General features: G+C 47.0%; 2 protein-coding genes across 3 annotated transcripts in view; both read left to right on the top strand.

Annotated features, from left to right (window-relative positions):
• Window positions 1-369: 369 nt before the first annotated feature.
• On the top strand, window positions 370-11618 carry ARPC4 (actin related protein 2/3 complex subunit 4). Its single transcript, XM_080993396.1, has 6 exons — window positions 370-517; window positions 863-981; window positions 7655-7766; window positions 7859-7954; window positions 9100-9270; window positions 10718-11618. The coding sequence occupies exons 1-6, from the start codon at window positions 515-517 to the stop codon at window positions 10721-10723; spliced, it is 507 nt and encodes a 168-aa protein (XP_080849522.1). The 5' UTR covers window positions 370-514; the 3' UTR covers window positions 10724-11618.
• Window positions 11619-13736: 2118 nt separating this feature from the next.
• TTLL3 (tubulin tyrosine ligase like 3) overlaps window positions 13737-24626 on the top strand; it is a 33313-nt gene continuing 22423 nt past the window's right edge. The window contains exons 1-7 of one of the 2 annotated variants that reach the window (XM_080991690.1): window positions 13737-13958; window positions 16315-16399; window positions 18000-18066; window positions 20320-20433; window positions 22069-22181; window positions 22421-22595; window positions 23975-24036. In XM_080991690.1, the coding sequence (XP_080847816.1) occupies window positions 16394-16399; window positions 18000-18066; window positions 20320-20433; window positions 22069-22181; window positions 22421-22595; window positions 23975-24036 (537 nt within the window). In that variant the 5' untranslated portion in view covers window positions 13737-13958; window positions 16315-16393. Of the gene's footprint in view, window positions 13959-15162; window positions 15346-16314; window positions 16400-17999; window positions 18067-20319; window positions 20434-22068; window positions 22182-22420; window positions 22596-23974; window positions 24037-24626 lie in introns of those variants that run through there. The other variant, XM_080991691.1, reaches the window with a different exon arrangement.

The raw sequence follows: 24626 nt of genomic DNA, 5'->3' as shown, positions 1-24626 counted from the left end.
GGACGCTCCCTCGGCCGCCCCGCCCCTATTGGCCGAGAGTCAAGTTCTACAGAGCTTTTTTTTTTTTTTCCTTCCTTCCCCTCAGCCTCCTGCTATTGGCCCGTGTCCCCTCCGACCACGCCCACACCTCTCTCGTTCCCAAATATGGAGACGGGGAGGCTTCGGTCGTACCAACTGAGGAACAGGGGTGGGTCAGGAGGGACAGAGCGAGGAAAGCAAACGACAAAAGACAAAAAGGGCTGGTTGCGTTCTTTTCCGACACTGTATTAAAAAACACCGACCTCACCTAATTCCAGAAACCGGGCGGGGGCGAGAGGAGCCGGTATTGAGCGCGCGCATCCACCTATCCACCCCCCTCCGCGAAAGATTTTGGAGCGTTCCAGAAACGAGGATCTCTCTCTCTCTCTCTCCCCACCCCACCGCGCGCGCCGCCTCCGCGTCTTGGCGGGGGCCACTTCCGCTTCCGTTCCTGGGACCAAGACCCTCGGCTGTTGCCGCTGCCGCCTGTGCTGCCATGGTGAGGGAGTTGGGTGGGCGGGCGAGGGGGTGAGACGGTGGGTCTGGCTGACAGGGCCTGGCTGGGGCAGCGCGAGGCCCGCCGAAAGGGGAAGGAGAGGAGGGTTGTCCGTTGGCGGTAACCGGTCAGGGCAGGAGGGGAGGCGCTGCCGGGCCCGGGGAGGGAGTTAAGGGGGCTCCGAAGGGAAGCTTGGCGCTGAGGGGAGACGCCCAGGCCCGGCTGAAAAGGCCTCTTGCTGCCCAGAGGAGGAGGAGGGTGCGCGGTGACGTCACGGGCGGCGGTTTTAAAGGTGCGACGTTTATTTTGACGGGGGGGGGGGAACCTGTCGAATCTCCTTCCTTGCAGACTGCCACCCTTCGCCCTTATCTCAATGCTGTGCGCGCTACCCTGCAGGCCGCCCTGTGCCTGGAGAACTTCTCGTCCCAGGTGGTGGAGCGGCACAACAAGCCGGAGGTGGAAGTCAGGTGGGTGTCGGTGGTGGTGGGTATTGGGGGCGGGGATGGGGCTGCATAATAAATACTGCTTATAATAATAATGAGCTTTATTTGGAGGGAGGGGAAAAGGTCTCCTTCGGCCTTGTCGGCACTCCCTGCTTTTTCTTTTCCGATGGCTATGAATTGGTGTCGATTAATGAATGGGTGGTGTTGTTTTTTTAAATCTTTAATACCGGGGATTAAAGCAATGTGCGCGAAGCGAAAGGGCGGCTGATGGAAACGGTCCTTCAAGGGCTCATTGCGGGAAGCAGAGGCAGCAGATGCAGGCAAAAGGCTGGGGGATAAAAGCCGCATACGGAAGTGCGGAAACCGAGGAGGTGGAGTCGAGGGAGAATGAATGGAAGGGCCTGAAGGTTGCCATGGGGACTGAAAAGTTTCCACATTGCAATGCGCTCCAAAGTGAAATGATAGCTGTCAGGATAGGTTGCTGGTGGAGAGATGGTGTGCATCTTAATTCTGCTACCTTTCTCTCACCACCCATTGTTCAAGGTTTCCCATCCCCTAAATACTTTTTTTTAAAAAGTGTGGTCTACATTGTGGTAATCTGTTTTATCTGTTGTTCTTTGAAATCTTAGAGTTTCAATGTGTTTTGCTGACTTGTAAGCCACCTTTGAAGGGTACAGACCCTAAAAGATAGGGCGGGAAATCAAATAAATTAAAAAGGCTGCAATCCCATTTTTAAAAAATAACTTTTATTTTGTGGAACATTTAAGGCTGAAGTCCTAACCTCATTTACTAGGGAGTAAGCATTACTGAATTAAGTAGAACTTATTTATGAGTAGTCCTCGTGTGTGCTGTTAATTGGTTAGCACAAAAGCTCTTCTTGGTTTTCCAGGGGCTTGCAATTTTAGATTCATTTTTTTGCTGTTTGTATTTTCTCCCCGCTGTCATGACACTAGTGCCCTCTACCTTCTCATTTCTTGACTTCTGCTTATTATTCCCCTTCATCGTATCATATTTTTGTGACTTACAATAACCTGCTTCTTAATTTCCGTGGCCCAAGTATCTGTTCGGATTGATTTATTGGTTTGGCGTGACCCCCGCTAATTGATTTACGATCCACAATTAGCTCTTTATGCCCGGCGCGCTTCCTCCGAGCTGCGCCACTCAGCTCCGTCTTCAGTAGCTCTCCAGTCACGCCTCAGCAGAGTTGAACACAGCGGTGAAACTGTCACGTAGCTTCCACTTAGCTTCCGACAAACACACAGAGAGACCAGGTTTGTCTAATATCAGTTCGTTATTCCGACTTTCCCCAGGAATCTCCTGGGCTCACAGCAGCCATGACAAACTGCCACCTCTTCCCTCAGAGAACAGAGAGGAACAGAACGTAACTCCTCCCAGACTCCTCCCAGCTTCTAAAACTGACGTCAGAATGCTGAGGCATCATGGGAACTTCTTAACCTGTTAAGTTCCAAACCCAACACCCCCTCTTGCCGAACCATTCTGACAAGACCTTTTTGAGTTCAACACCTTCCCCTTTGCCTTATGCCACTTCCCGGCATCTTTCCCAGGCACCTGTTGAACCCCTTCAACATTCCCAGAATCACACTGTGCGACACTTTTCCACGCACTCGTGACCTGATACCCTACTGACCCATTTGGGCCAGCAGTTGTGTCTTCTCCGTCAGATCCTTCCCCCTCTGACTTGACACCCTGTTTGTGAGCTTTCTCCATTACGCTAACCGGAGATGAAGCCTCACACCTGGACACTCCTTTCACAACCTTTGGAGATGCCCAGACCTGCCCTGAACCCTGATCTTGGACCTGGTCCCCATCACCGGGTTCTGAACCCTGATCTTGGACCTGGTCCCCATCACCGGGATCAGCCTCTGCCTCCCTTTCCTCCTCAGAATCAGACAGACATCCTGAGAGAAAATCAGAACTATCCCTGAGTCTTGAACACCCACCCTGTTCACAGAACTCAGCCTGCTTACTGACCAGCAGCTTGGTTTGATCACCCCCTGGGTATGCAAACTTCCACCCATTGGTTGCAGGATCATATCCACAGAAGATCATGTCCTGAACCTTTGGACCACCTGCCTCAAAGAGCTCAAAGGGCTCTTTGGCTACCCTCCCAAAACCCGGGAAAACCATGTACCTGTGCACCCTTGCATGCCCTGCACCCTAGGGACCTCCCACATTTCCGGAGTTTGTACCCTTTTGTGCACCTGTGCAGCTTTTGCACATGACTGGGAACCTTAGCACACTGCGCCTGTGCTTTTCCAGCATTCCCACCACCCTCCAGAGGTGACTCCAGAACAAAGAGATTGTTCTGCCCCCTTTTCACGTTGGCCACTTGTTTCCCCCCTCTGAAAATGGAACAGGTGTCATTTTCAAAGCAATGTATCCCTGCTTCATTAGAGCTGATACAGATAACAGACAACAATTCAGTCCCGGCACAACGTAGACCTCTAGCTCCTCCTGTAAAGGAGAAAAAAACATGTTAGCCACAGCAGAAACCGACTTTCTCATTCCGTCTGCTAACATCACAGTTGTGTCCTGTTGAAACAGCTCTGCAGTTCCGCATTTCGCCAGCAGGCTCGCTTAGCAGGTGCTGACCAACAGCAGTATTCAAAACCCAGTGTGTCACCGTGTCCTGGCTGGAGTTGTTCTTCACAGTTGCCATAGAAGCAGTGATAAGAAAACAACCCTCCCCAGCGTCTGAGCCACGTCTTTCCCTTGCGTTCCCACGCTGGTCTCCTCTCCGAGACTGATTCCCATGGGAACTCAGCTGGTTGACCTTGGGACCTTCCTGCCCAGCTGTCTCCGCTCTCCATGGGCAGCAACGACGAACTCCAGTGGAAAAACACTGCCCGGGGCTCCTCCCAGCTGGCCTCCTTCTCCTTCTTCCCGAAAAGCACTCCTTGCCAGCTCCGCCCCCTCTGGCCTGGCTCCCACTGCGGCTTTCTGGGAACCTGCTTTGTTGACATTCCACTCCAGCACGCACAGTGGAAAACTTTTCAAAGTGGCCTTTGGAATCCTTCGCCCCCCCGATCTGCTCACTAGCACTCCTTGAGGCTAAAACATCAGGAACAGGGGCTGCAGCCATCTCTAGACTTTGGCAATACTTCCTCCAGGGCTCTGGCCTCCTGCTGAAGCTTCACCGCACATCCCAGCAGCCCTTGCTCAACTTCTTAGAGTGAGCCTTTGAAACGCAATGTCCTCCAAGACCTGGCTGTCTGCCATCGTCTTCCGTTCTCCCAAGGGGCCCCAAGCTGTACTCACAGATCACAAGCTCCTCCGGCACCCATCCGTCGGGACACGATTTTCCAGCTGCTCTCAGCTCCCAGCACTCAGCTCTCAGCACAGGCAACCACTTAGTGTCTTTCAGCTGCTCTGAGCTCCGCAGCTCTCCTTTGCCTCTTAACACCAGGCAAAAACTCCTGCCAGCGACTTCAAACGCATTCCGGCACTTCAAAGCGTTCCTGTGACAGTTTTTACGATCGGTGATTAAGCACCCATAACCTGTTGGATGTTGATTTATTGGTTTGGCGTGACCCCCGCTAATTGATTTACGATCCACAATTAGCTCTTTATGCCCGGCGCGCTTCCTCCGAGCTGCGCCACTCAGCTCCGTCTTCAGTAGCTCTCCAGTCACGCCTCAGCAGAGTTGAACACAGCGGTGAAACTGTCACGTAGCTTCCACTTAGCTTCCGACAAACACACAGAGAGACCAGGTTTGTCTAATATCAGTTCGTTATTCCGACTTTCCCCAGGAATCTCCTGGGCTCACAGCAGCCATGACAAACTGCCACCTCTTCCCTCAGAGAACAGAGAGGAACAGAACGTAACTCCTCCCAGACTCCTCCCAGCTTCTAAAACTGACGTCAGAATGCTGAGGCATCATGGGAACTTCTTAACCTGTTAAGTTCCAAACCCAACATCTGACCACCAGGCTATGGATAGTGTTGATCAGTTGGTGATTATTATTATATCTTTTGTTTTATTTTTGTCTTGTTCCTATTCTGCATGTCAACTGTCATGCCACTGCTTCATTCCATTCCATAAGTGGACCATGGTGACTGCAGTTACACAAATTCAGTCTTCCATATATACTGTTCCTCATACTTTTTGAAATTGTGGCTGGCCCATTTTTAATGTTCTCTAATTTCAGCACAGGCTTTGATTCAAAGAGCTATGCATGGACTGCAGCATTCAGATATCACCATTCCTTCTACATCCTCTTGGGTGCTCTAACCAAAGACTTCCCTAACCTCCTGGGTCACTCTGAATAAGTAGCCACAGGCTTGTCTTGACTTCCTTTTTGTACTGTCTTGGACGGGGAGCAAAAGAAAGATGGCCGTATGAAGAGCAGTAGCAAGGAAAGGAACATTTTGCCATCCCCCTGTAGTTCCTCAGCTGGAAAGTCTGGTTAGCAGCTGAGGGGAAACTGCAGCTGCTTAGATACTCATGGTAAACAGACAGTCCTTCCTGCCCTCTCACTTGACGGTTTTCCTTGGCTAAGAGGGGGCCTCACCCAGGAATCATTCTGGTAGAAATCAGTGGAGTAAATGCCACTCTACTGACTTGTATTAAGTGTGGGAAAGAGGTGGCATGGCCACCAACGAGTGAGGCCTATGCTTGCTCTCTGCTTGCCTCCTCCTGCTGTTTATTCCCTCCCCACTGCCATAAAATCTATGTGAAAGTGTGTAAAGGGAGCCATCTAATTCTGAGCACTAAGAGTCCCTGCAGATATTTCCCTAGTCAAAATGTTACTGAATTATGTGAGTACAGTAATCAGTTTAGAGAAATATTTGAACAAGGTCTTAGCTGTGAAACAAATGGATAATCTTACATTTGCTCAGAAGGCAAATATGACTAATGCATCATGGTTCATATGGGTGCATTAGTTGGCCTGAAATATACAGGTGTAAAATCAATACATTTTATTGTGCCTGTCTTGCAAGCTCCTGGTCCTCATTCTTATGTCCCTATCTTTAGAACAATTGTATTCTGTGTGTTGTATGTACGGTAGTTTACATCAGTACTCTGCAGAAAGGTACTGCGGTGGTGTTAGACGTCTGGCTGAACCTCACCTTGCAGAAAGGGGTTTGCATGGACTTGGTACAGATAGAGTAAGGAACCTCCACATTCCTAGACTATCTCTATGTCTTTGACTTCTAAGTTGACCTCTCTATCCTTTGAAGTCTAGACTGCTTAGACTGCATTCTCTTCAACTTCCATCTCATATTTCCCGTTCAAGATGAGATGTCATCTTGGATCTATCCTCTGAGAACGAAAGAGCAAGCATGGCTGCCTTTGTGTTCTCTACAGTCTAGAATGATCACTTAACTTGGATAGAAGAGTTTCTCTTTCTAAGTTATGTAACTCCTGTAATAAATTATTTTATTGTTTTTACTCTACAAATACTTCTTGCATGTGTGGGATTGCAACAAGTAAGATCTACTTTCTAACTAGAATCACAAACTACACTCCACATACCAAATTTCAATAGGTGGGCTGTGGCAGTGAGTCTATACTGGATAAACAGGATTGATATGTGGTGACCCCTGTCCCAACGCTCTTGTCTGCTGGACCGCCCTTTTGCACTCTGAGTTAATGGATTTCTCGTCCCTTTTAGAAATACTGGGATGGCAATTGAGTTTAGGTACATGGTTCTACTCTCCCACTGCTTCTTACTGAATCCAGTATCTTCTGTGTGAGCTAAAGTGCAGTTACACAAGAGGAAGTGCTTGTGGTCTGACTAATGCCAGAAAGGCATTTGCCCACAACTGCCAGACTTGGACCTTCTTCGGTCTTCTGGCAGACTAGCTGCAGGAGCAAATTCTAGCGCTGCCTGGCTCATAGACATTGGATTGCTCACAAAATGAACAAGATGGTTTAGTAGGTCAAAAGTCTCCCCAAAAGTTGGAAAGTGGATATGATGGAACTTGGAGAGGCACTTCTAATGATGTTTTGTGTAAAGTGTCTTAGCAACTCCCTCTGATTGTGCTCATTTGCATGTTCTACCTCAATTCCTCTGGTCAAGTAGTTGAATGAATCCCTTGTACAGGGTCCTCAGGACAGTGATTGTCAGTGAACAGCCCCGCTCTGTATCTGGGATTTACCTTACCCAGAACAGCTATTGCATGGCTGAGTTATCATATATCAGCTGCTGGTGGGACAGGCATCAGAGGGCAGATTGCAGCCAGCAGGCCATACATTATTTACATCTGCCAGGCGAAGGTATATGCGCTGGAAGCTAACTTAACACTGATGTCTTGGTCCAAAGAAGAATTGTTTATATGATTTCTTACTCACCATGAAGTCCCAAATTAAAAAGACAATGTTAAACATATTTAAAACAACTAACAATCATTACAGTAGCGTGGACTCTAAAAAATGTGTCTCAGATGTCAAATGGGTTAGGGTAAAGAGGTGTGCCATCAGCATATGATGATAACAGTACAATTAGGGTGCCAGATGCACCTCTGTGGAGAAGGAATTCCACAACTTTTGGGCACTGCCTCCTGAATTTTAAAAAGTGGTGAAAACTTGCAGAGCTTGCATTTAGGAATACAAGTTCAATGGTTGGGGAGAGGAGAGAACATTGGATTGCACTATGCCTGGAATCCTTCCGAAGGAGAGACAACATGTGCCTCTCTGTGGTCCCTGACATAGATTTGTCTCTGTGGGTTTGCAGAAGCAGCAAGGAGTTACTGCTGCAGCCAGTGATCATCAGCAGGAATGAGAAAGAAAAGGTCCTAATTGAAGGGTCAATCAACTCTGTGCGAGTCAGCATTGCAGTGAAGCAGGTAAGCCAAGCATGGATGGGAGATGAGGGGTGGGGTGGTCATTGCAACCCAACCTGAAAAATGCTAATGGCTGTCGCTTTTTCCTTCTGCAGGCCGATGAGATTGAGAAGATCCTGTGTCACAAATTTATGCGCTTCATGATGATGAGAGCAGAGAACTTCTTCATTTTACGTCGGAAACCAGTTGAGGTAAGGAGACTTGACCCAGGGTCAGTGGCATGCTACAAAGGGGTTCTTCTGTTGTCTCTTAGCCAAAGCAACAGCATGTGACACAGGCCATTTCTTTGACAGCTGTTGTGGCATATCCCACACCTCACTGCTCTCAGTAATGTGAAGCTCTCTCAGGAGATAAGATGTCTGACTGAGTGGCTTTTATTTTCAAGATGTTGCTTGACTGCCAACATCTTCCACAGTAGTATTAGCAGTGACGATGGCTAACAGTGAGCTTGCCCCTTGCAGCATTGGTATGACTCAAAAAAGGGTGTGGTTTCAGCCCTGTGTTGCGCTTGGTCGCTAGAGTCCAAATGACTAAGTTGATGTGAATACCAAAGCCTTGATCTGCATTTTCTTACAGGAGATATGCATGTGTGTGCTGCTATACACTGATGGATGTTAAAATGGCTGCCTCCATAACTGGTGTTGCAGTATCGGCAGACAACAGGGGTTAGGGCCATTACTCCAGTGTGGTCTGTGTGTTCTCCTGATTCTTCTCAGCTGTTGGATTTATTATCATAGAATCTCAGAATTGTAGAGTAGGAAGGGACCCCGAGGGCCATCCAGTCCAACCTTCTGCAATGCAAGAATCTCAACTAAAACATCCATGACAGATGACCATCCAACTTCTGCTTAAAATCATCTAATGAAGGAGAGTCCACCACCTTCCAAGAGTGTCCATTCCACTGCTGAATAGCTCTTAACTTCAGAAAGTTCTTCCTAATGTTTAGTTGGATTCTCCTTTCTTGTAATTTGAATCCATTGGTTTGAGTCCTACCCTCCAGAGCTGGAGAAAACACAGGCGACAGCCCTTTAGATATTTGAAGATGGCTATCATATCTCCCCTCAGTCTCCTCTTGTTTATGCTAAACATATGAAACTCCTTCAACTGTTCCTCATAAGGCTTGGCTTTATTGACTGGGTGGTTAGTATAGCTAGTTCTCACTGTTACATGTAGCCAAGCCCACTACATATATCTGCAAACTGTTTATGGAAGGGAGAAAAAAGCAGGATAATTCCTTTCTCCCCATGCTGAGTTGGTGTCAGAGTGAGTAGGAGGTGTGATTGTTGAATCTTTGCTTAATAGATGCTAATTACATGCTGCTTTCCTTTTATCCCAGGGCTATGACATTAGCTTCCTGATTACAAACTTCCATACAGAGCAGATGTACAAGCACAAGCTGGTGGACTTTGTCATTCATTTCATGGAGGAAATTGACAAGGAAATCAGCGAGATGAAGCTGTCCGTCAATGCCAGAGCTCGCATTGTGGCAGAAGAGTTCCTGAAGAATGTAAGGGTCTGTTAGGCAGAAGTGAAACAAAAATGGTATGCCAAAATTCACCAGTGGTTTGTGGGAGCTTGGTTGGTAAGTCATGTGACTGCCAGCGCCATCTGTAGAAGAGCAATGCCTTCTAAACAAAAAACAAAATTGCGTACATTTTTTCATGTAGCAAGGCACCTTGAGCATGGTTTTAACTATGGAAAGCCGGCATATGACTAAAATGTTGTATGCATGTAAAATTGTTTAGAGATGAAAATGAAGAACTTTATCACAAGTGTTTATGAAATGTTTTTTAGAAACAGCGGGAAGCCTATGTGATACAAAATTGTCTGTGGGCATATATCAGGGTTCAGATATCTTCTTGACTATATACAGTTCATCACATAGCCTTGAGTAGTAGTAATTGCTCCTTACATTTGTTTGTTACTTGGGAGCACAAAGCCCTCGGTATGGACTGTTCCAATGGGAATCAAATAGCAGCTTGTTTGGATTCTAAGTTCCAAGAGAAGTGATCTGAATTACCTGTTACATGCTGCTAATAGCAATGAAAATGCAAACAAGCCCTTGGAGGTGATAGCAAAAAGGTTGGTAGCAACCTCTTCCAGATGTCTTCCCTTGTAAAGTTCTCGCTAGAGAAGTGAACCATTCCAGGGTGTTGCAGTGTTTGTGTCATTTTGGTTCATTTAATATTTGTGACACTTCTGTATCTACAAAGTTGATTTCAATATGCCGCAAGACAAGGCTTAAGGTTTAGTATTAGTGTACAAAGCCCTTAACACTGCCTTCCCTAACCTATGGCCCTCCAGATGGTGTTGGACTACAACTCCCTTCATCCTTAAACATTGATCATGCCGTCTGGGCTGATGGGAGTTGGAGTCCTAAACATCTGGAGAGCACCAGGTTGGAAAAGGCTGCCTTAACGTCTTAGGAAACCTGAGAACGAAAGTGCCTTATCTCCTATATAACAGTGGCCACCTCAGTCATCGGAGAAGGTGCTTCTTACAGGGCCACATGCCCCTGAGGTGACCTGGGGCCACTGGTTATTAATACATTTTGTTTCTTTTTTGTACGTTGCTTTGAGATTCTTTTTGAATATAAAGAGATTTAAGAAATTTTCTAAATACAGTAAGTTTTCTCAGTATTTCACAAACTTAAAATTTGAATGTTGTCAAAATTCTAAAATATCTGTACAATATGACATGGAAACCAGCTAAAATGCACTAAAGGGCCCAGGGACATAAAGACTTCACTTAGCCCTGAAAACACCATAATTTAGGCACAAGGCGAGCCTTTTTGCGATAGGTATTCCACAGTAAGGGCACCAACACTGAAAAGGCCCTTTTCTAGCCCATGTATGCGAGTGTTAATAGTGTGTGCCTCTGAGAAGCTGTATTAATCAATTTGAGTAAAGCAACTTTGAATTAATTGACTTCTCTTTCTCTTTTTCCCCCCACAGTTCTAGACTAAGGGCTGGAATCCACAGCTTGGCTTTCTCATTCTCTCTGCACAGCCACCTTGCTGCGGCTTCAGAGAGGGCCACAGTTTGGGAGCAAGATGAGAAGCAGCCAGACCTGCGGGGGCTGTCCCAGCTAAATGTACACCATGCTCGCCAGCGTGCCCAGGGGAGGGGAGGGTGCTTTTTTAAATAATTTTGGAACAAAACTGTGCTTGTTTAAGACTGTGTCAACTTGATATCCTTTTTTTTTTTTTTTAAATGACTGATACTTGCTGTTATTTGTCTACTTGAGTCTCTTAGTGGCCGAGGCCTTGTGGGGGGGGGGGGAAGGATCGACTGTTCCAGCAGCCCTCAGAAAGAGTTGTTGCGGGAGTTCATCTCAGTGCTGTGCATGCAAAAAAACACCTCTGACAGATAACACACAAAAGCTGCCTTTCTCTATAAGGTTTGGCCCCAGTAAATGAGGCCTGAAGCATCTCTTTGGACAAACTGGCAGCCTGACTTGGAACGTACTAGGGTACAAGGTGTGACTACCTTGGTCCACCTCCCAAACGGAATCATGAGTTTGCAGGCAAGCCAGGTGCTGAAGATGGCAGTCCTCCCCTGTGCCAAGTCATTCCCATTCTCTAGAGAGATCGCCCTCCTGTAGCCCACTTTCCCTTACTCCCACAGCAATCGGAGCATTCTGAGCACAGCACTGCCTCCTGTTCATTCCCTTTCTATTCCCTTCCACATCTGTGCCAGAGGGAGCTGTGATGGGAGGGGCCAGGCCATGCGTCAGCAAAACGCGACGGAGCTGGAATCTGTAACTCTTGGTTCTTTTTGCTATGGCACTTGCTGTAACTTTCTTACTCTGGGACCTTCCCTATTAAAGCCTTTTTTTCCCTTCTTGCCTCCTGAAGTTAAGCGGTGGTTGCATGGTTTCTCTGTGGCGTGCTAAGTCCTCCCCTACTAAGTCTGGTTATGCTGCCTGGGAAGCACATGGAATTTCTTGTCGTGTCCCAGCAACTAGGATTGACCAATGTTCTGTGTTTGCCCTAAAGCAGGCATAGGCAAACTCGGCCCTCCAGATGTTTTTGGGACTACAACTCCCATGATCCCTAGCCAACAGGACCAGTGGTCAGGGATGATGGGAATTGTAGTCCCAAAACATCTGGAGGGCCAAGTTTGCCTATGCCTGCCCTAAAGGATGTTTTCAGAGTAGGTCTCTTTCCGCACCTTAGTAGAATGTAGGCTGCATTCTCCCAAGCCAAGGCAAACCGAATTACCATGCTCCCTACAAAGAACATGTTCTATTATGTTATGACGGTATCTCATTGCTTTGTAAACAACAGCTAATCCTCCCTGAAGTGAAGATAATATTCTTGCTGGGTAGATTTGCTCCACCTTTTCTAAAGCTCACATGTACCTATTTTGAAAGGTTTTGATACAAGAGGCATTTAGTTATTAGGTGTGTATATTGTAGGATGTGCACCCATGGTAGAGGTGGCTAACATATGGCCCTCCATACATTCTACCTACACTGAGCCGGACCATTGTTCCATCTACCACACTGCTGTCTATCTACACTGACTGGCACCTGCTCTCCAAGGTTGGGGGCACAAGTCTCCCAGCCTTCCCTGGAGATGCCAGGGTTTGAACCTGGGACCTTCTGTATACAAAGTGTGTGCTCCATCACTGAGCTATGGCCCTTCCCCAGAGGTCCAGTCATTCCTAACATTGGTGCTGATGGGCGTTGGTTAGTTATTCCTTTCCTAAGCCACTGAGGAGTGTAGTGGGTATTGGAGGTTTTATAAAAGGAAGCGATAGTTTGCTTAAATATGACATTAAATCCTACACTCAACGCTGCCTATTCCTCTAGTGAAAGTTAGCAAAATATTCTCTGCCTCAAAGCAAAACATTAATGCCGCTTCATTAATTGGCAAAATGAGAAGAATGGTGTATATCAATAACTAAATTTCACACTTTCTCCTGTCCTTCCCTCTGCACCACCGCAATGTCTCCGCTTTCTTTTTTTAGACGTTGTAAAGGGCTGTTTTAAGCATTTCCCTTTTTCTTAAGGAGAACATCCTTTGCTGGTTCCTCAAGCTCAGCTTCTGCCATTGTGGGCAAGAGCACTGTAGCCTATAAATGGATTTTGTGGGCTGCTTCCTGTAGTGTGATTTGATGTTCTTGTGCAGCATAGCAAATCCTCATACTCTTTATGCAGTCACGGACATGCATTTGTCTACACCAAGACTCGGGGGGGGGGGGGGGAGTTGAAATGGTCCTGAAGCCGAGCAGCAAGAGAAGTAAAGCATCTGCTAACAGTGGCGAAGACTTGCAAGGCAAAAGGCGATCCAGCAGCTTGGCTATTGCACAGCAAGCACAAACTGCGGAACCATATGAATGTGGGGAAGCAATGAATGACGCTAGATTTCAGAAGACTGCGTGGTTCTGAGGACAAAATGTATTTGCAGTGGGGGCTGTTGGTTGCTACCTACTGGACTTGAAACCTAGATAAACCTGACTTGCTAAATCCAGTTTCTCATGTCAAAGAGACCTAAAGAGGCAGGTTTGTTGTCCCTTCTGAACATTGTAGCCAATGAACATGAAGCCCCTTACCTCACGCACCTGCCAAACTCCAAGTGTTGCTCATCTGTTCCTGTGTTGATAGTAGCTCTCCACTGCTGAAGAATTCCTAGTTTAGCTAGCTTGTCTTTCAGAGATTGATGGAAGGTTTTTCTTTCCTGCAGTTGATCCCCCTGGGATGGACAAAAAACAATTCAGATAGCATACACACCTCCTGTACAGTCTGTTTTAAAGAAAGGCAACGAAAGAGAGGCAATTACCCCCATCCGCTGTCCATCCTCAGCCAGGAGTGGTTGGTGTGTGATCCTTAAGAAGCCAAGCCAATGGGAGGAAGGAACAGAATCCTGGAATACGATGGTAATTCCACTGCCCTTTGATGTCATAGGTGAGCCATCCTGAGCATTCTCTGCAGGTCTCAAGCAGGTGATATAATACAATGCCATTGGCCCTCTCTTGCAAGGTAGGCCTCAAGCCTAGGGAGGTTGTTTGCTTCTGAGCCACAAACCCTCCCACTGTGCCCAGTCTGGGCTTCGTATACCTGCAGCCGGAAGTAGGCTTTTGGCCACACGTGAATTTTACAGGGTCAAGTGGACACCAAGCACGGGGGGCCAGCCACAAATGTGCATGAGTCATCAGAGGTAGCAGGGAGACAGTATGAGCCGCAACTAAGGTAAATTAGGAATAGTATGTCCCTTTTGGATAGAGCCCATGTAGATGTGTGTCCCTCAGGCCAGCTAAGGATACTTGTACCTGCAACAGCCTTATTTGTGCTGTTCGTTGCTCAACATGTAGGTCCTTGAACCCTGCTGCCAAAGCCTTACTCCTCCCCCTCTGGAGTCTTATCCTTGATGTAATTTCTCCCATTTGCAGTTTGACTACACAAACCTCTCTTGCGTCCCCTGCCTGGCTGGTTCCTGCTGTTGCCCACATCGCCTTAGATCTTGCATGACTACATCCCTCTATCCTATCAGCCAGAAGTGGTCACCTTAAAAGAGACCCTGCTGCCACAATTCCCTTAATTCAGGGCAAGGGAAATTGGGGCCGTCCAGATGTTGCCGACATACAACTCCCATCAGCGCTAGCCAGCACGGACTGCTACATCCATCCTCCTGCCTGATGGCCAACAGGCGTGAGGCACGTTTGACCAGATGTGGCTGAACCTACAACATCCACCATCCCTGGCCACTGGCCATGCTTACTAGGGCGGATGGGAGTTGTAGTTTGGCAATGTTTGGGAGGCCAAAAGTTCCCCACACCTGATTTTGAGGGGCACAGGATAGCTGCCCAACATCCTTAAGGCAGGGGCAGCCGAACTGGTTCCCCCAAGATGCATGTTGGACTACAGTTCCCATCCTCCATGACCATTGGCTCTGCTGGCTGAGGCTAATGGATGTTGTAGCTCAGGAACTGGTTAGCAATTTCTGCTTTAAGCAGTGCACTGATGAGAGTGCCTTATCTAACCACAAGAAAGAGAGAGAAGGATATAGTAGGCAAGGAAGGTTTGGCAAACCACCTCTGCTGATCGGTTAACATCCCTGTTTTAATTCAGAAAGAAGTTCCTGGAGAGCAGCTTAAAATAGAGGCTTTTGAGATCTCCTTTCTAATTATCCTTATCGTGGCCATTATCTAGCTAGCAAGCTTCAGTTGTTCTGGGACAGAATTAATTCTCCTCAAAATACCTTTTGCAAAAGATCTTTCTGAAAGGCCCGGGGTGGGGGAGGGGCACGTGTTTTAACAAAGCAAAACGAAAAGGCCTCTCCTGGAGCACCTGCCGCTCTCCCTGGTTTCCGTAGAAACGCCAAACAGCCGCATGGGAGCCTTGCAGAGGAGCTGGGCCCTCGCCGCCGGCGGGAGCGGGAGCCTCGGCTTTTCGGGGGCGGGGAAGGGACTCGGAAACTGCCCGTGGGTTGGGGGGGGGATGCTGGTTGGGGCAGCCGGCCGTGGAGACCAGGCTGTGGGGTAGTAACTTTGTGGGTGGGGAGAGAAGAAGAGCTCCCCATGCAAGAGGAGGAACGGGGTTCGTCTGCCGCGGCTCCCGATGGCCTCGTTACCGCTCGGTGAGAGGAATGCCCTTTGCACATGCACAGAGGTGCTCTCGTCTCCGTTGCGGTGCAAGAGCGCCAACTTGGCCCCGCGACCCGTGGGTGCCCCGGGGACGTGGGTGCCATGCAGCGTGCAGTGACCCTGTGGGTGCTCGGCACCTTCATGGGGAATTTTGTGGGTGCTCAGGGAGTTGGCACCTTTGTTGCGGTGCCAGGTTTTTTGGAGCTCAAAGGCCTGTTTCTTACAGGGTTTATGTTCACCTGGGAATGCTGTGCTTGGCTGGAGGGTGGATAGCGAGGGGAAGCAGCTGGAGGGTATGGGAACTGTTGGTTTAGATTTTGGAAGGGGAAGGGTGCCCAATAGCTTGAATGTGTGTGAGTGTTTGTATGTATGTGTGTATTGATGTGATCAAGCAGTGCTTCCCTGTCTAATGACCTGAGCTGCTTTGTGCCTGGCAGTGAAGGAAAAAGCACTTTAAAAAATGATTTCCAAAATGAAAAGCCCATTTTAAGTTTGCAAAAAGAGCAGAAACGCAGTGCAGGGGCACCTTTGAGTCAGCTCAGCTGTTACTGCTCTGTCGGAACCCAAGTGAGCATCTCTGAAAAGCTTCTGGGAAAAGGTAGGTTTATCAACGGACTCCAACAAGAATAAGCAGTATTGGGTGCAGATCCATCCTGCCCTACTAAAAATTTCCTCCTTGCCATGGGCATGGCAGGGAGGGGCAACTCCCCCCCAATCAAGAAAAAAACAATAAAAATACATAGCTAACTGAGGTTCTGCCCCCTAACAAAAGGCCTGCCCCCCCCAAAAAACAATCCTGGCTACGTCCAATAAAAGAAAGTGGACAGCTGCCATAGGTTGTATGATGCGGGTGTCTGTCTCCGGATTATATTCTGTCATAAGCTCCTATATGGGATATTGATGTGGAGAGGAGGGCTCTCTAGTTTAGCTGCAACAGTGAGCTTGTCACCTTGTCCCTGCAGGTGGCTGTGCGGTGCGCCATGACTGACATACCTGTTCACTGTGAGTTGCTGGACAGGCAGTGGAGCTGGCACCAAGAATATGCAGGTGATTGACCACGGAGCTGCTTATTGGGACAGCCAAGATCCAGATTCTCTGGGAATGTACTGCTTTGCACAAATATATTGTTTCAGCGACCAATATTTTGAAAGGATTTGGAATTCATGTCCCTGACTTGAGGGAATTGAAAGAGGGCAGGATCTGAGGGGTAGATTAACTTGTAGGGTACTATAAAAAGCTAACTAAAGTAGTAACACCTTGCCTCTCTGTTTGTAAGCCCTGCTCACTTCCTCACCAGACTCTGGTAACCACACATTTGCAAGGTTTCTTTTCCAGAGCTATATGGGCTGGGTTTCGAGAAATGGAAGCTGAGTTTGCCAGGACGCCAAATATTCTTCTCAGCGCACAATGCTTGTATAGCAGCCCCCCAGAAATACATGGGATATGTATTCAGTTCAGTTTTGAAGAGGCTGTCATGACCCATAAATGGTGGACATGTTTACTCCAAATTCTCAACTGGTTGCAGACACCACACAGTGGGCAAAGGCTACAGTGACCCCTAAAGGGTGTTTGGGGTAGGGTGGCAGTCAAAGGAATGTAAGTGCTTTGTGGTAGTCTCTACAGCTGCCATGAGAGGCAAAGCTGATGCTCTCTCACTTCACCACAAGCACACACCTCTCCTGTCCCAAAAATAAATCTAGTATTAAAGAAGAGCAAGACCTAGAACAAGACTGGGGAACCTCATTATGCCCATTCTATTATGCCCTCCCTATTTGGCTGGCCAGGCCACACCCACCTGCTCTACGACACCTGATGTCATATATGAAGTCACTTGTGAGGTATGTAAGCTTGAGGCTTTGTCCAAAGGGTGTTTGCTGGCCTGCAAAGCCCTTTTCAAAGCATAGGGCGAGATAGTGCTTTGAGTGGGGCTTCTGAAAACACACTATTTTCTGCAGCTCTTTGAACAGAGCTTCTAAAGATCCAATAACAAGCTGATTGTCCTAGAAGAAACAGTGGTCACGGGAGTTGCAGATTTGTCAGTGTTAAGAATAAGAATAAGAATAAGAATATATTATTTATACCCCGCCCATCTGGCTGAGTTTCCCTAGCCACTCTGGGCAGCTCCCAACAGAATATTAAAAACACGATAAAACATCAAACATTAAAAACTTCCCTAAACAGGGCTGCCTTCAGATGTCTTCTAAAAGTCAGGTAGTTGTTTGTTTCCTTGACATCTGATGGGAGGGCATTCCACAGGGCAGGCGCCACTACCAAGAAGGCCCTCTGCCTGGTTCCCTGTAACCTCACTCGGAGGAGGACCTCAGTGAACGATGAGGGTGGAGATGCTTCTTCAGGTATACAGGACTGAGGACATTTAGGGCTTTAAAGGTCAGCACCAACACTTTGAATTGTGTTCGGAAACATACTGGGAGCCAATGTAGGTCTTTCAGGACCAGTGTTATATGGTCTATGCAGCCACTCCCAGTCACCAGTATAGCTGCCGCATTCCGTTGGACCTTTATTGGGTCATTTTTTGCTGCATTTGCCTTTGGAGTAGGGCAATCCCCTGAAAGTCTTGTGGGGCTACATTCCTTTTGGAGTCCTAGGATCTTTTAACAACCTCAGTGTTTCTTTTGTTCTCTCGCAGTTGGGCCCAAAGTGTAAAGCAGGAGGGGACAGTGATGCTGGAGGGGGCAGAAGAACCAGCAGAGGAGGTAAGGTAGCAGCTACTCCAAGATTTCTGCTCCATGCTTCCTAGGCCCAAGAGGTGCCTTCAGGGCAAAAGGCTGCCTGCAGCAGCCTTTCTCAGCCTCGTGCCCTTCTTCACACAGTGTACAATTGAACTATGGAACTCCCTTCCCACAGGAAGCAGTGATGGCCACCAAGGGATTTAAGAGAGGATTGGGCAAATTCATGGAGGATAAGGCTCCCAATGGCTGCTGGCCATGATGACTTTGCTCTACCTTCATTGGTTGTTGTTGTTGTTTAGTCGTTAAGTCGTGTCCGACTCTTCATGACCCCATGGACCAGAGCACGCCAGGACCTCCACTGCCTCCCGCAGTTTGGTCAAACTCATGCTGGTAGCTTCGAGAACACTGTCCAACCATCTCGTCCTCTGTTGTCCCCTTCTCCTTGTGCCCTCCATCTTTCCCAACATCAGGGTCTTTTCTAGGGAGTCTTCTCTTCTCATGAGGTGGCCAAAGTATTGGAGCCTCAGCTTCAGGATCTGTCCTTCCAGTGAGCACTCAGGGCTGATTGCCTTAAGAATGGATCTTCTTGCAGTCCATGGGACTCTCAAGAGTCTCCTCCAGCACCATAATTCAAAAGCATCAATTCTTCGGCGATCAGCCTTCTTTATGGTCCAGCTCTCACTTCCATACATCACTACTGGGAAAACCATAGCTTTAACTATACGGACCTTTGTCAGCAAGGTGATGTCTCTGCTTTTTAAGATGCTGTCTAGGTTAGTCCACCTTCATGGTGGAAGGCACAGTAATGCTTTTGAATGCCAGTTGCTGGAAACCACAGGAGGGGAGACTGCCAATCCAGTCAGGACTGGGGCTGGGACATTATCTTAATATTGTTTCAGGCAGCAAAATGTTTTAGGTTAGCCTTAAAGACAAGTGAGGTTGCCCATGCTTAGTACATACTGACAAATATTGTATCCAGTGTTGCACCAACAGGGTTCCACTGACACAGGGGGGACTTCTGCTTCCTTTCCTCCGCCTGCATGCCCCAAAATCTTCTGGAGGCTCCTCCAACGCTCTGGAACTAATTTTGAGGGTGCACCAGGGGGGCAGGGGACAAAAGAAAAAGAGGAGGCTCTAGATCAGGGGTCAGCAATGTTTTTCAGTCATGGGCCGGTCCTCCGTCCCTTATACCTTGTGGGTAGCCGGACTATATTTTGAAAAAAATAATAATGAACCAATTCCTACGCCCCCACAATAACCCAGAGATGCATTTTAAATAAAAGCACGCATTCTACTCATGTAAAAACACCAGGCAGGTCCCACAAATAACCCAGAGATGCATTTTAAATAAAAGGACACATTCTACTCATGTAAAAACACGCTGATCCCCAGACCGTCCGTGGGCCAGATTGAGAAGGTGATTGGGCCGCATCAGGCCCCTGGGCCTTAGGTTGCCTACCCCTGCTCTAGATCATGTACAGAAATCTATTGCACCAACAAAGCTGCAGTGTTGGATACGGCCCTAAGTGAGAGATCCATTGTCTCCTGCCTCTTCCATTCTTAAGTCACAGCAGGATCAAGTCCTGCTTCTTCAGGTGTGTTTTTCTGTATCATAATATGTCTTAGACTAGCCATGTAGTCCCCATATGTGCCATTTGAACCCTTGTTCTTCTAAAAACCAGCTGCACTGGCTCCTGGTGGAGTACAGGATCAGGTTTAAGGTGCTGGTTTTAACCTTCAAAGCCCTATACGGCCTGGGACCCTCGTACCTACGGGACCGCCTCTCCTGGTATGTCCCACGGAGGACCTTACGGTCTTCAAATAAAAACATCTTGGAGGTCCCGGGCCACAGGGAGGTTAGGCTGGCCTCAGCCAGAGCCAGGGCTTTTTCGGCTGTGGCCCTGATCTGGTGGAACGCTCTGTCACAAGAGACTAGGGCCCTGCGGGACTTGACATCTTTCCACAGGGCCTGCAAGACAGAGCTGTTCCACCAGGCCTTTGGCCAAGGCACAGTCTGACCCCCTCCTTCTGCAATCCTCATATAACTCTATCCCAATGGTTGCCATTAATTTGACTCTGAATTGATTTTAGAATGAATTGATTTTAGAATGAATTGATTTTAGAATGTATTTCAATTAATTGATTGTGATTTTATGTAAACTGTGTTATTTTTACTGTTGTTAGCCACTCTGAGCCTGGCTTCGGCTGGGGAGGGTGGGATATAAATAAAATATTATTATTATTATTATTAAATGTTCCTCATACAACTGTGCTCAGTTGGCAGATTGAAGCCTGACGGAGATGCCCCCTCCAACATCGAACGTACACAACTGCACCCCACTCGCCGCCACCCATCCACCGCTCCCAATGCCAGCAGGTATAGACCAGAAGGTGAGTTGCCAAAATGCTGCCAGGCGTTCTGTGCTGTGGGTTGATGTTCATGTGATTTGCTATCTCCTCTAGATTTGCTTTATTATTTTATTTTGTTTATTGATCCTCTTTGTGTTATTTTCCCTTCTTATTTTTGCAGTTTCCAAGCAGTGCACATAATTTTTTTTGAGAAGTATACAATGGGCAAGTTCAATTAAAATTAAACATGAAAACAAAACTTCCTTAAAATGGTTGCTGAAGTAGAAAGGTCTTTGTTACATGCCTGACATTCAACAGGGAGAAGGCCTGTCTGAATTCAGCTGGGAGGGAATTCTACAGAATCAGGCCAACAACACCAAATTCATAACGCCTGATGGATATGAGTTGTGCATCCAAGCCATGTTCTCATCAGGCTGCTACAGATTCTTTACCGTTGATAGTGTGTGCTGCCTGTAAATCCTTGCCAAATTGGACTTCCTGGTTGACAGCTGGTACAAAGGTGGGCAATAGATATTTCAAAGTAATAGTGCCACTGTATTCTGCTCTGGTCAGACCTCACCTGGAGTACTGTGTCCAGTTCTGGGCACCACAGTTCAAGAAGGACACTGACAAACTGGAACGTGTCCAGAGGAGGGCAACCAAAATGGTCAAAGGCCTGGAAACGATGCCTTATGAGGAACGGCTAAGGGAGCTGGGCATGTTTAGCCTGGAGAAGAGGAGGTTAAGGGGTGATATGATAGCCATGTTCAAATATATAAAAGGATGTCATATAGAGGAGGGAGAAAGGTTGTTTTCTGCTGCTCCAGAGAAGCGGACACGGAGCAATGGATCCAAACTACAAGAAAGAAGATTCCACCTAAACATTAGGAAGAACTTCCTGACAGTAAGAGCTGTTCGACAGTGGAATTTGCTGCCAAGGAGTGTGGTGGAGTCTCCTTCTTTGGAGGTCTTTAAGCAGAGGCTTGACAACCATATGTCAGGAGTGCTCTGATGGTGTTTCCTGCTTGGCAGGGGGTTGGACTCGATGGTCCTTGTGGTCTCTTCCAACTCTATGATTCTATGATTCTATATCTATTGCACACTGGGCAATAGATATAGGACACAATACAGTGGTACCTCGGTTTAAGAACAGTTCTGTTTACGAATGATTCGGTTTACGAACTCCACAAAACCGAAAGTAGTGTCCCGGTTAGAGAACTTTACTTTGGTGTAAGAATGGAATCCGAAAGGTGGAAGGGCACTGGTGGCGGGAGGCCTCATTAGGGAAAGCTTGCCTTGGTTTAAGAACAGTTTTGGTTTAAGAATGGACTTCTGGTACAGTTTAAGTTCGTAAACCGAGGTCGAACTTAATCCATTCCAGTGATCTGTTCAACTCCCGGAACCATTCAAAAACCAAGGCACGGTTTCCGATTGGCTGCAGGAGCTCCTGCACTCAATCAGAAGCCGTGGAAGCCGCATCGGATGTTCGGCTTCACAAAAACATTCACAAACTGGAACACTCAGTTCCAGGATTGCGGTGTTTGGGAGCCAATTTGTTCAGGAGCCAAGCCTTTCGACAACCAAGGTACCACTGCTTGGTGTGAGGTAGGTGCTAAGAGGTCACAAAGGTTGGAAAGCCTAGCTAGGCTCCCCCCCCTTCTTTTTTTTTCGTTCCAGGAGATGCAACCTCTCTGATAGAGGGACGCTCACCTCGCAGCATCAACTTCAACTCTTCCTTCAACCCAGAGCGCCTCAAGCAAGCCAGGCAGTTTGTGGAGAGAGCCATCAAGGTGAGTCGCCTTGGCTCACCTGGTCTCTGCCTTTTTAGTCTTCACCCTGCCTGTTTTCCCCTCTTCTGTAGCCTTGGTTGGATGGGTCAACCCAGCCCAATGGGGAGGATATTACTATTATTATTACTATTATTATTATTATTATTATTATTATCATCATCATCATCACTGAGGGGAGAGTCCCTGCCTCACCTCCCCGCTGCACGCAAAGTTGATAAGCCTCTCCTGTTACCCCATAGCAAAGGAAGATCTTCATGGTGAACGGCCCTTACCCCGTGATTCGGAGACGGTTGCTTGGCAGGGGTTGGGTGGAGAGGAAGTTTCCCAAGGTGGTTAAAGTAGTGAATAAGCGAGAACGTCCGCCTGATGGGGAGCAGGATGAAGATGGTGATGACAGTGATGGGCCTGAGGACGGTAAGGCCACCAGCCTCTCACAACTTCTCTTTTAATTTTATTGAACAAAATTTGTATACCGCCTGACTGTATATTTACAAAATAGGAAACCTTCTAGGCGATTTACAAAAATGTAAAATTAAACATTGAGATTCTCAATTAGAACCACGTAAAAAGAGGTATTTCATAAAATCATATCACTGTAGCATTGGAAGGGACCTCAAGGAGCATCTAGCCCAACCCTCTGCAATGGTATTTAAAAACATTCAAAAGTTTGTTTTGAATTTTGGGAAGAATCTCAGATGTACACGCACCAGATATGTTCATCTGTCCTGCTCCAAATAAACCCATGCACACTATAAAAACAGGTGCAAAGCTACTAAGAGAGAGACTTAGGTTTGACATGGCATGGGCACTAGCCAATCGGTGCCCATCACAACTGGCTTTCATTTGTTCAGTGTGAAACACTGAAAAGCCAAGCTATATTTTGTCCTAGGATTGGAAATGTGTGTGTATGTGTGTTGAGGGCACTAATAGTACTTTCAAACTACCTCCACCTCTCTTAAAATGTCACCTCTGACTTCACACTGTTTCCTATGGGTTACTTAACCTTCTCAAATGGCCATTGTTTGGACCTAAAAGAGCTTGCAGTGAACTGTGTAAAAGTGCTACAAGGAAACACAGGATGGTATTACTATGTTTTCCTAAGCATGAGGTTTGTGTTGGCAACACAGCAAGGGAAAGCACAGCAAAATAGCTACGTTTGTGAAGACTGAAGAAAATAATGTAAAACTTGCAGTAAAAGTGGACTATATTAGGTTGGGTGGAAAAAACGCTCTTAGATTTCACTTGGCATTTTTGTAACAAGAAAAAGATGTAACTGATGTAAATATTGCTCCAGGTTTTGGAAGGAAACCACTGGCAACCTGTACACATTTGCTAATATAATAGCACTCTGCACTATTTTCCTAATTTAGCCTCTTCAGAGACTGCATTCTACAACTTAAATTTATAAAATTAAGTGTGACCCCAGAGTCGGTCACGACTGGACCTAATGGTCAGAGGTCCCTTTACTTTTACCTTTAAGTATCATTAGGTGTGTTTCTGCGATTCTGCATTTAACATTTATGTGTGTGTATAGATCTATAAAATTAAAACCCATGCTGCCTTTCTATCAATGATTTGAAGGTGGTTATCAGTTTCAAAGTGATTTACAAAAATAACAAAATAATTAAATATAATAATAATTAAATATAAATGTACGAGCAGCCATCTTTTTATGGTCTTACCCACTGTAATAAGCACTTTAAATACAGTTTCAGTGTGTCCAAGAAGGAGACTGCTCCCTGGTAATGACTGTGAGTGACCCTTGACTCCGCTGTTTTCCATTTCCTTCACAGATGAGGAGGAAGAAGGGGAAGATGAACAGGATGATTCCATTGATAGTACCTATAGCCTTATGGTTAGTTTGATGTGATGGTGAACTGCTTCCTTCAAGCAGCTAAACCTTTCCCTCCACAATTCTGGTTCCTGCAAAAGCCCGTTGAGGACTGCACAAACACACAGGGCAGTTTAAAGTGGATTTGATGCATGCTTTTCATGCCTTCCGCACCACCTTGTCCTCATGCAGGTTGCAGCCCACATTCCCCCCACCTCCATCTAATTCAGATTTCCCCAATATCAGTAGATCCATACTAAGGCAATAGAGGCCAACCAAATGTGACAAGGCAGTGTGCAAGCTTTCCAGGTTCTATTGTTAATAGCATGCACACTATTCTGTGACGTTTTGGTTGGCCTTATACAGTGGTACCTCGGTTTTCGAGCATCTCAGAAGCCGAATGATTCGGAACCCAGACACTGAAAACCTGGAAGTAATTGCTTCCATTTTCAAACATGCCTCGGAAGTCGAATGGCTTCTGAGGCGTGTTTCTCCATTTATTCAATGGATTTTGCCAACTGCCCATTGATCCTCGGCTTTTGAACATTTGAGAAGTCGAACGGTCTTCCAGAACGGGTTACATTCAAAATCCGAGGTTCCACTGTATACAGTTC

This window comes from Podarcis pityusensis (assembly GCF_964106645.2).
Source record: "Podarcis pityusensis genome assembly, chromosome: 2".
NCBI lineage: Eukaryota > Metazoa > Chordata > Lepidosauria > Squamata > Lacertidae > Podarcis > Podarcis pityusensis.
This window is presented reverse-complemented; position numbering and strand designations above follow the sequence as displayed.

What these genes read in the sequence shown, in the direction of transcription:
- ARPC4 (XM_080993396.1), top strand. An exon ending in TCAGCATTGCAGTGAAGCAG is followed by an intron (nt 7,767 to 7,858) that starts GTAAGCCAAGCA and finishes TTCCTTCTGCAG; the next exon opens with GCCGATGAGATTGAGAAGAT. An exon ending in TACGTCGGAAACCAGTTGAG is followed by an intron (nt 7,955 to 9,099) that starts GTAAGGAGACTT and finishes CTTTTATCCCAG; the next exon opens with GGCTATGACATTAGCTTCCT.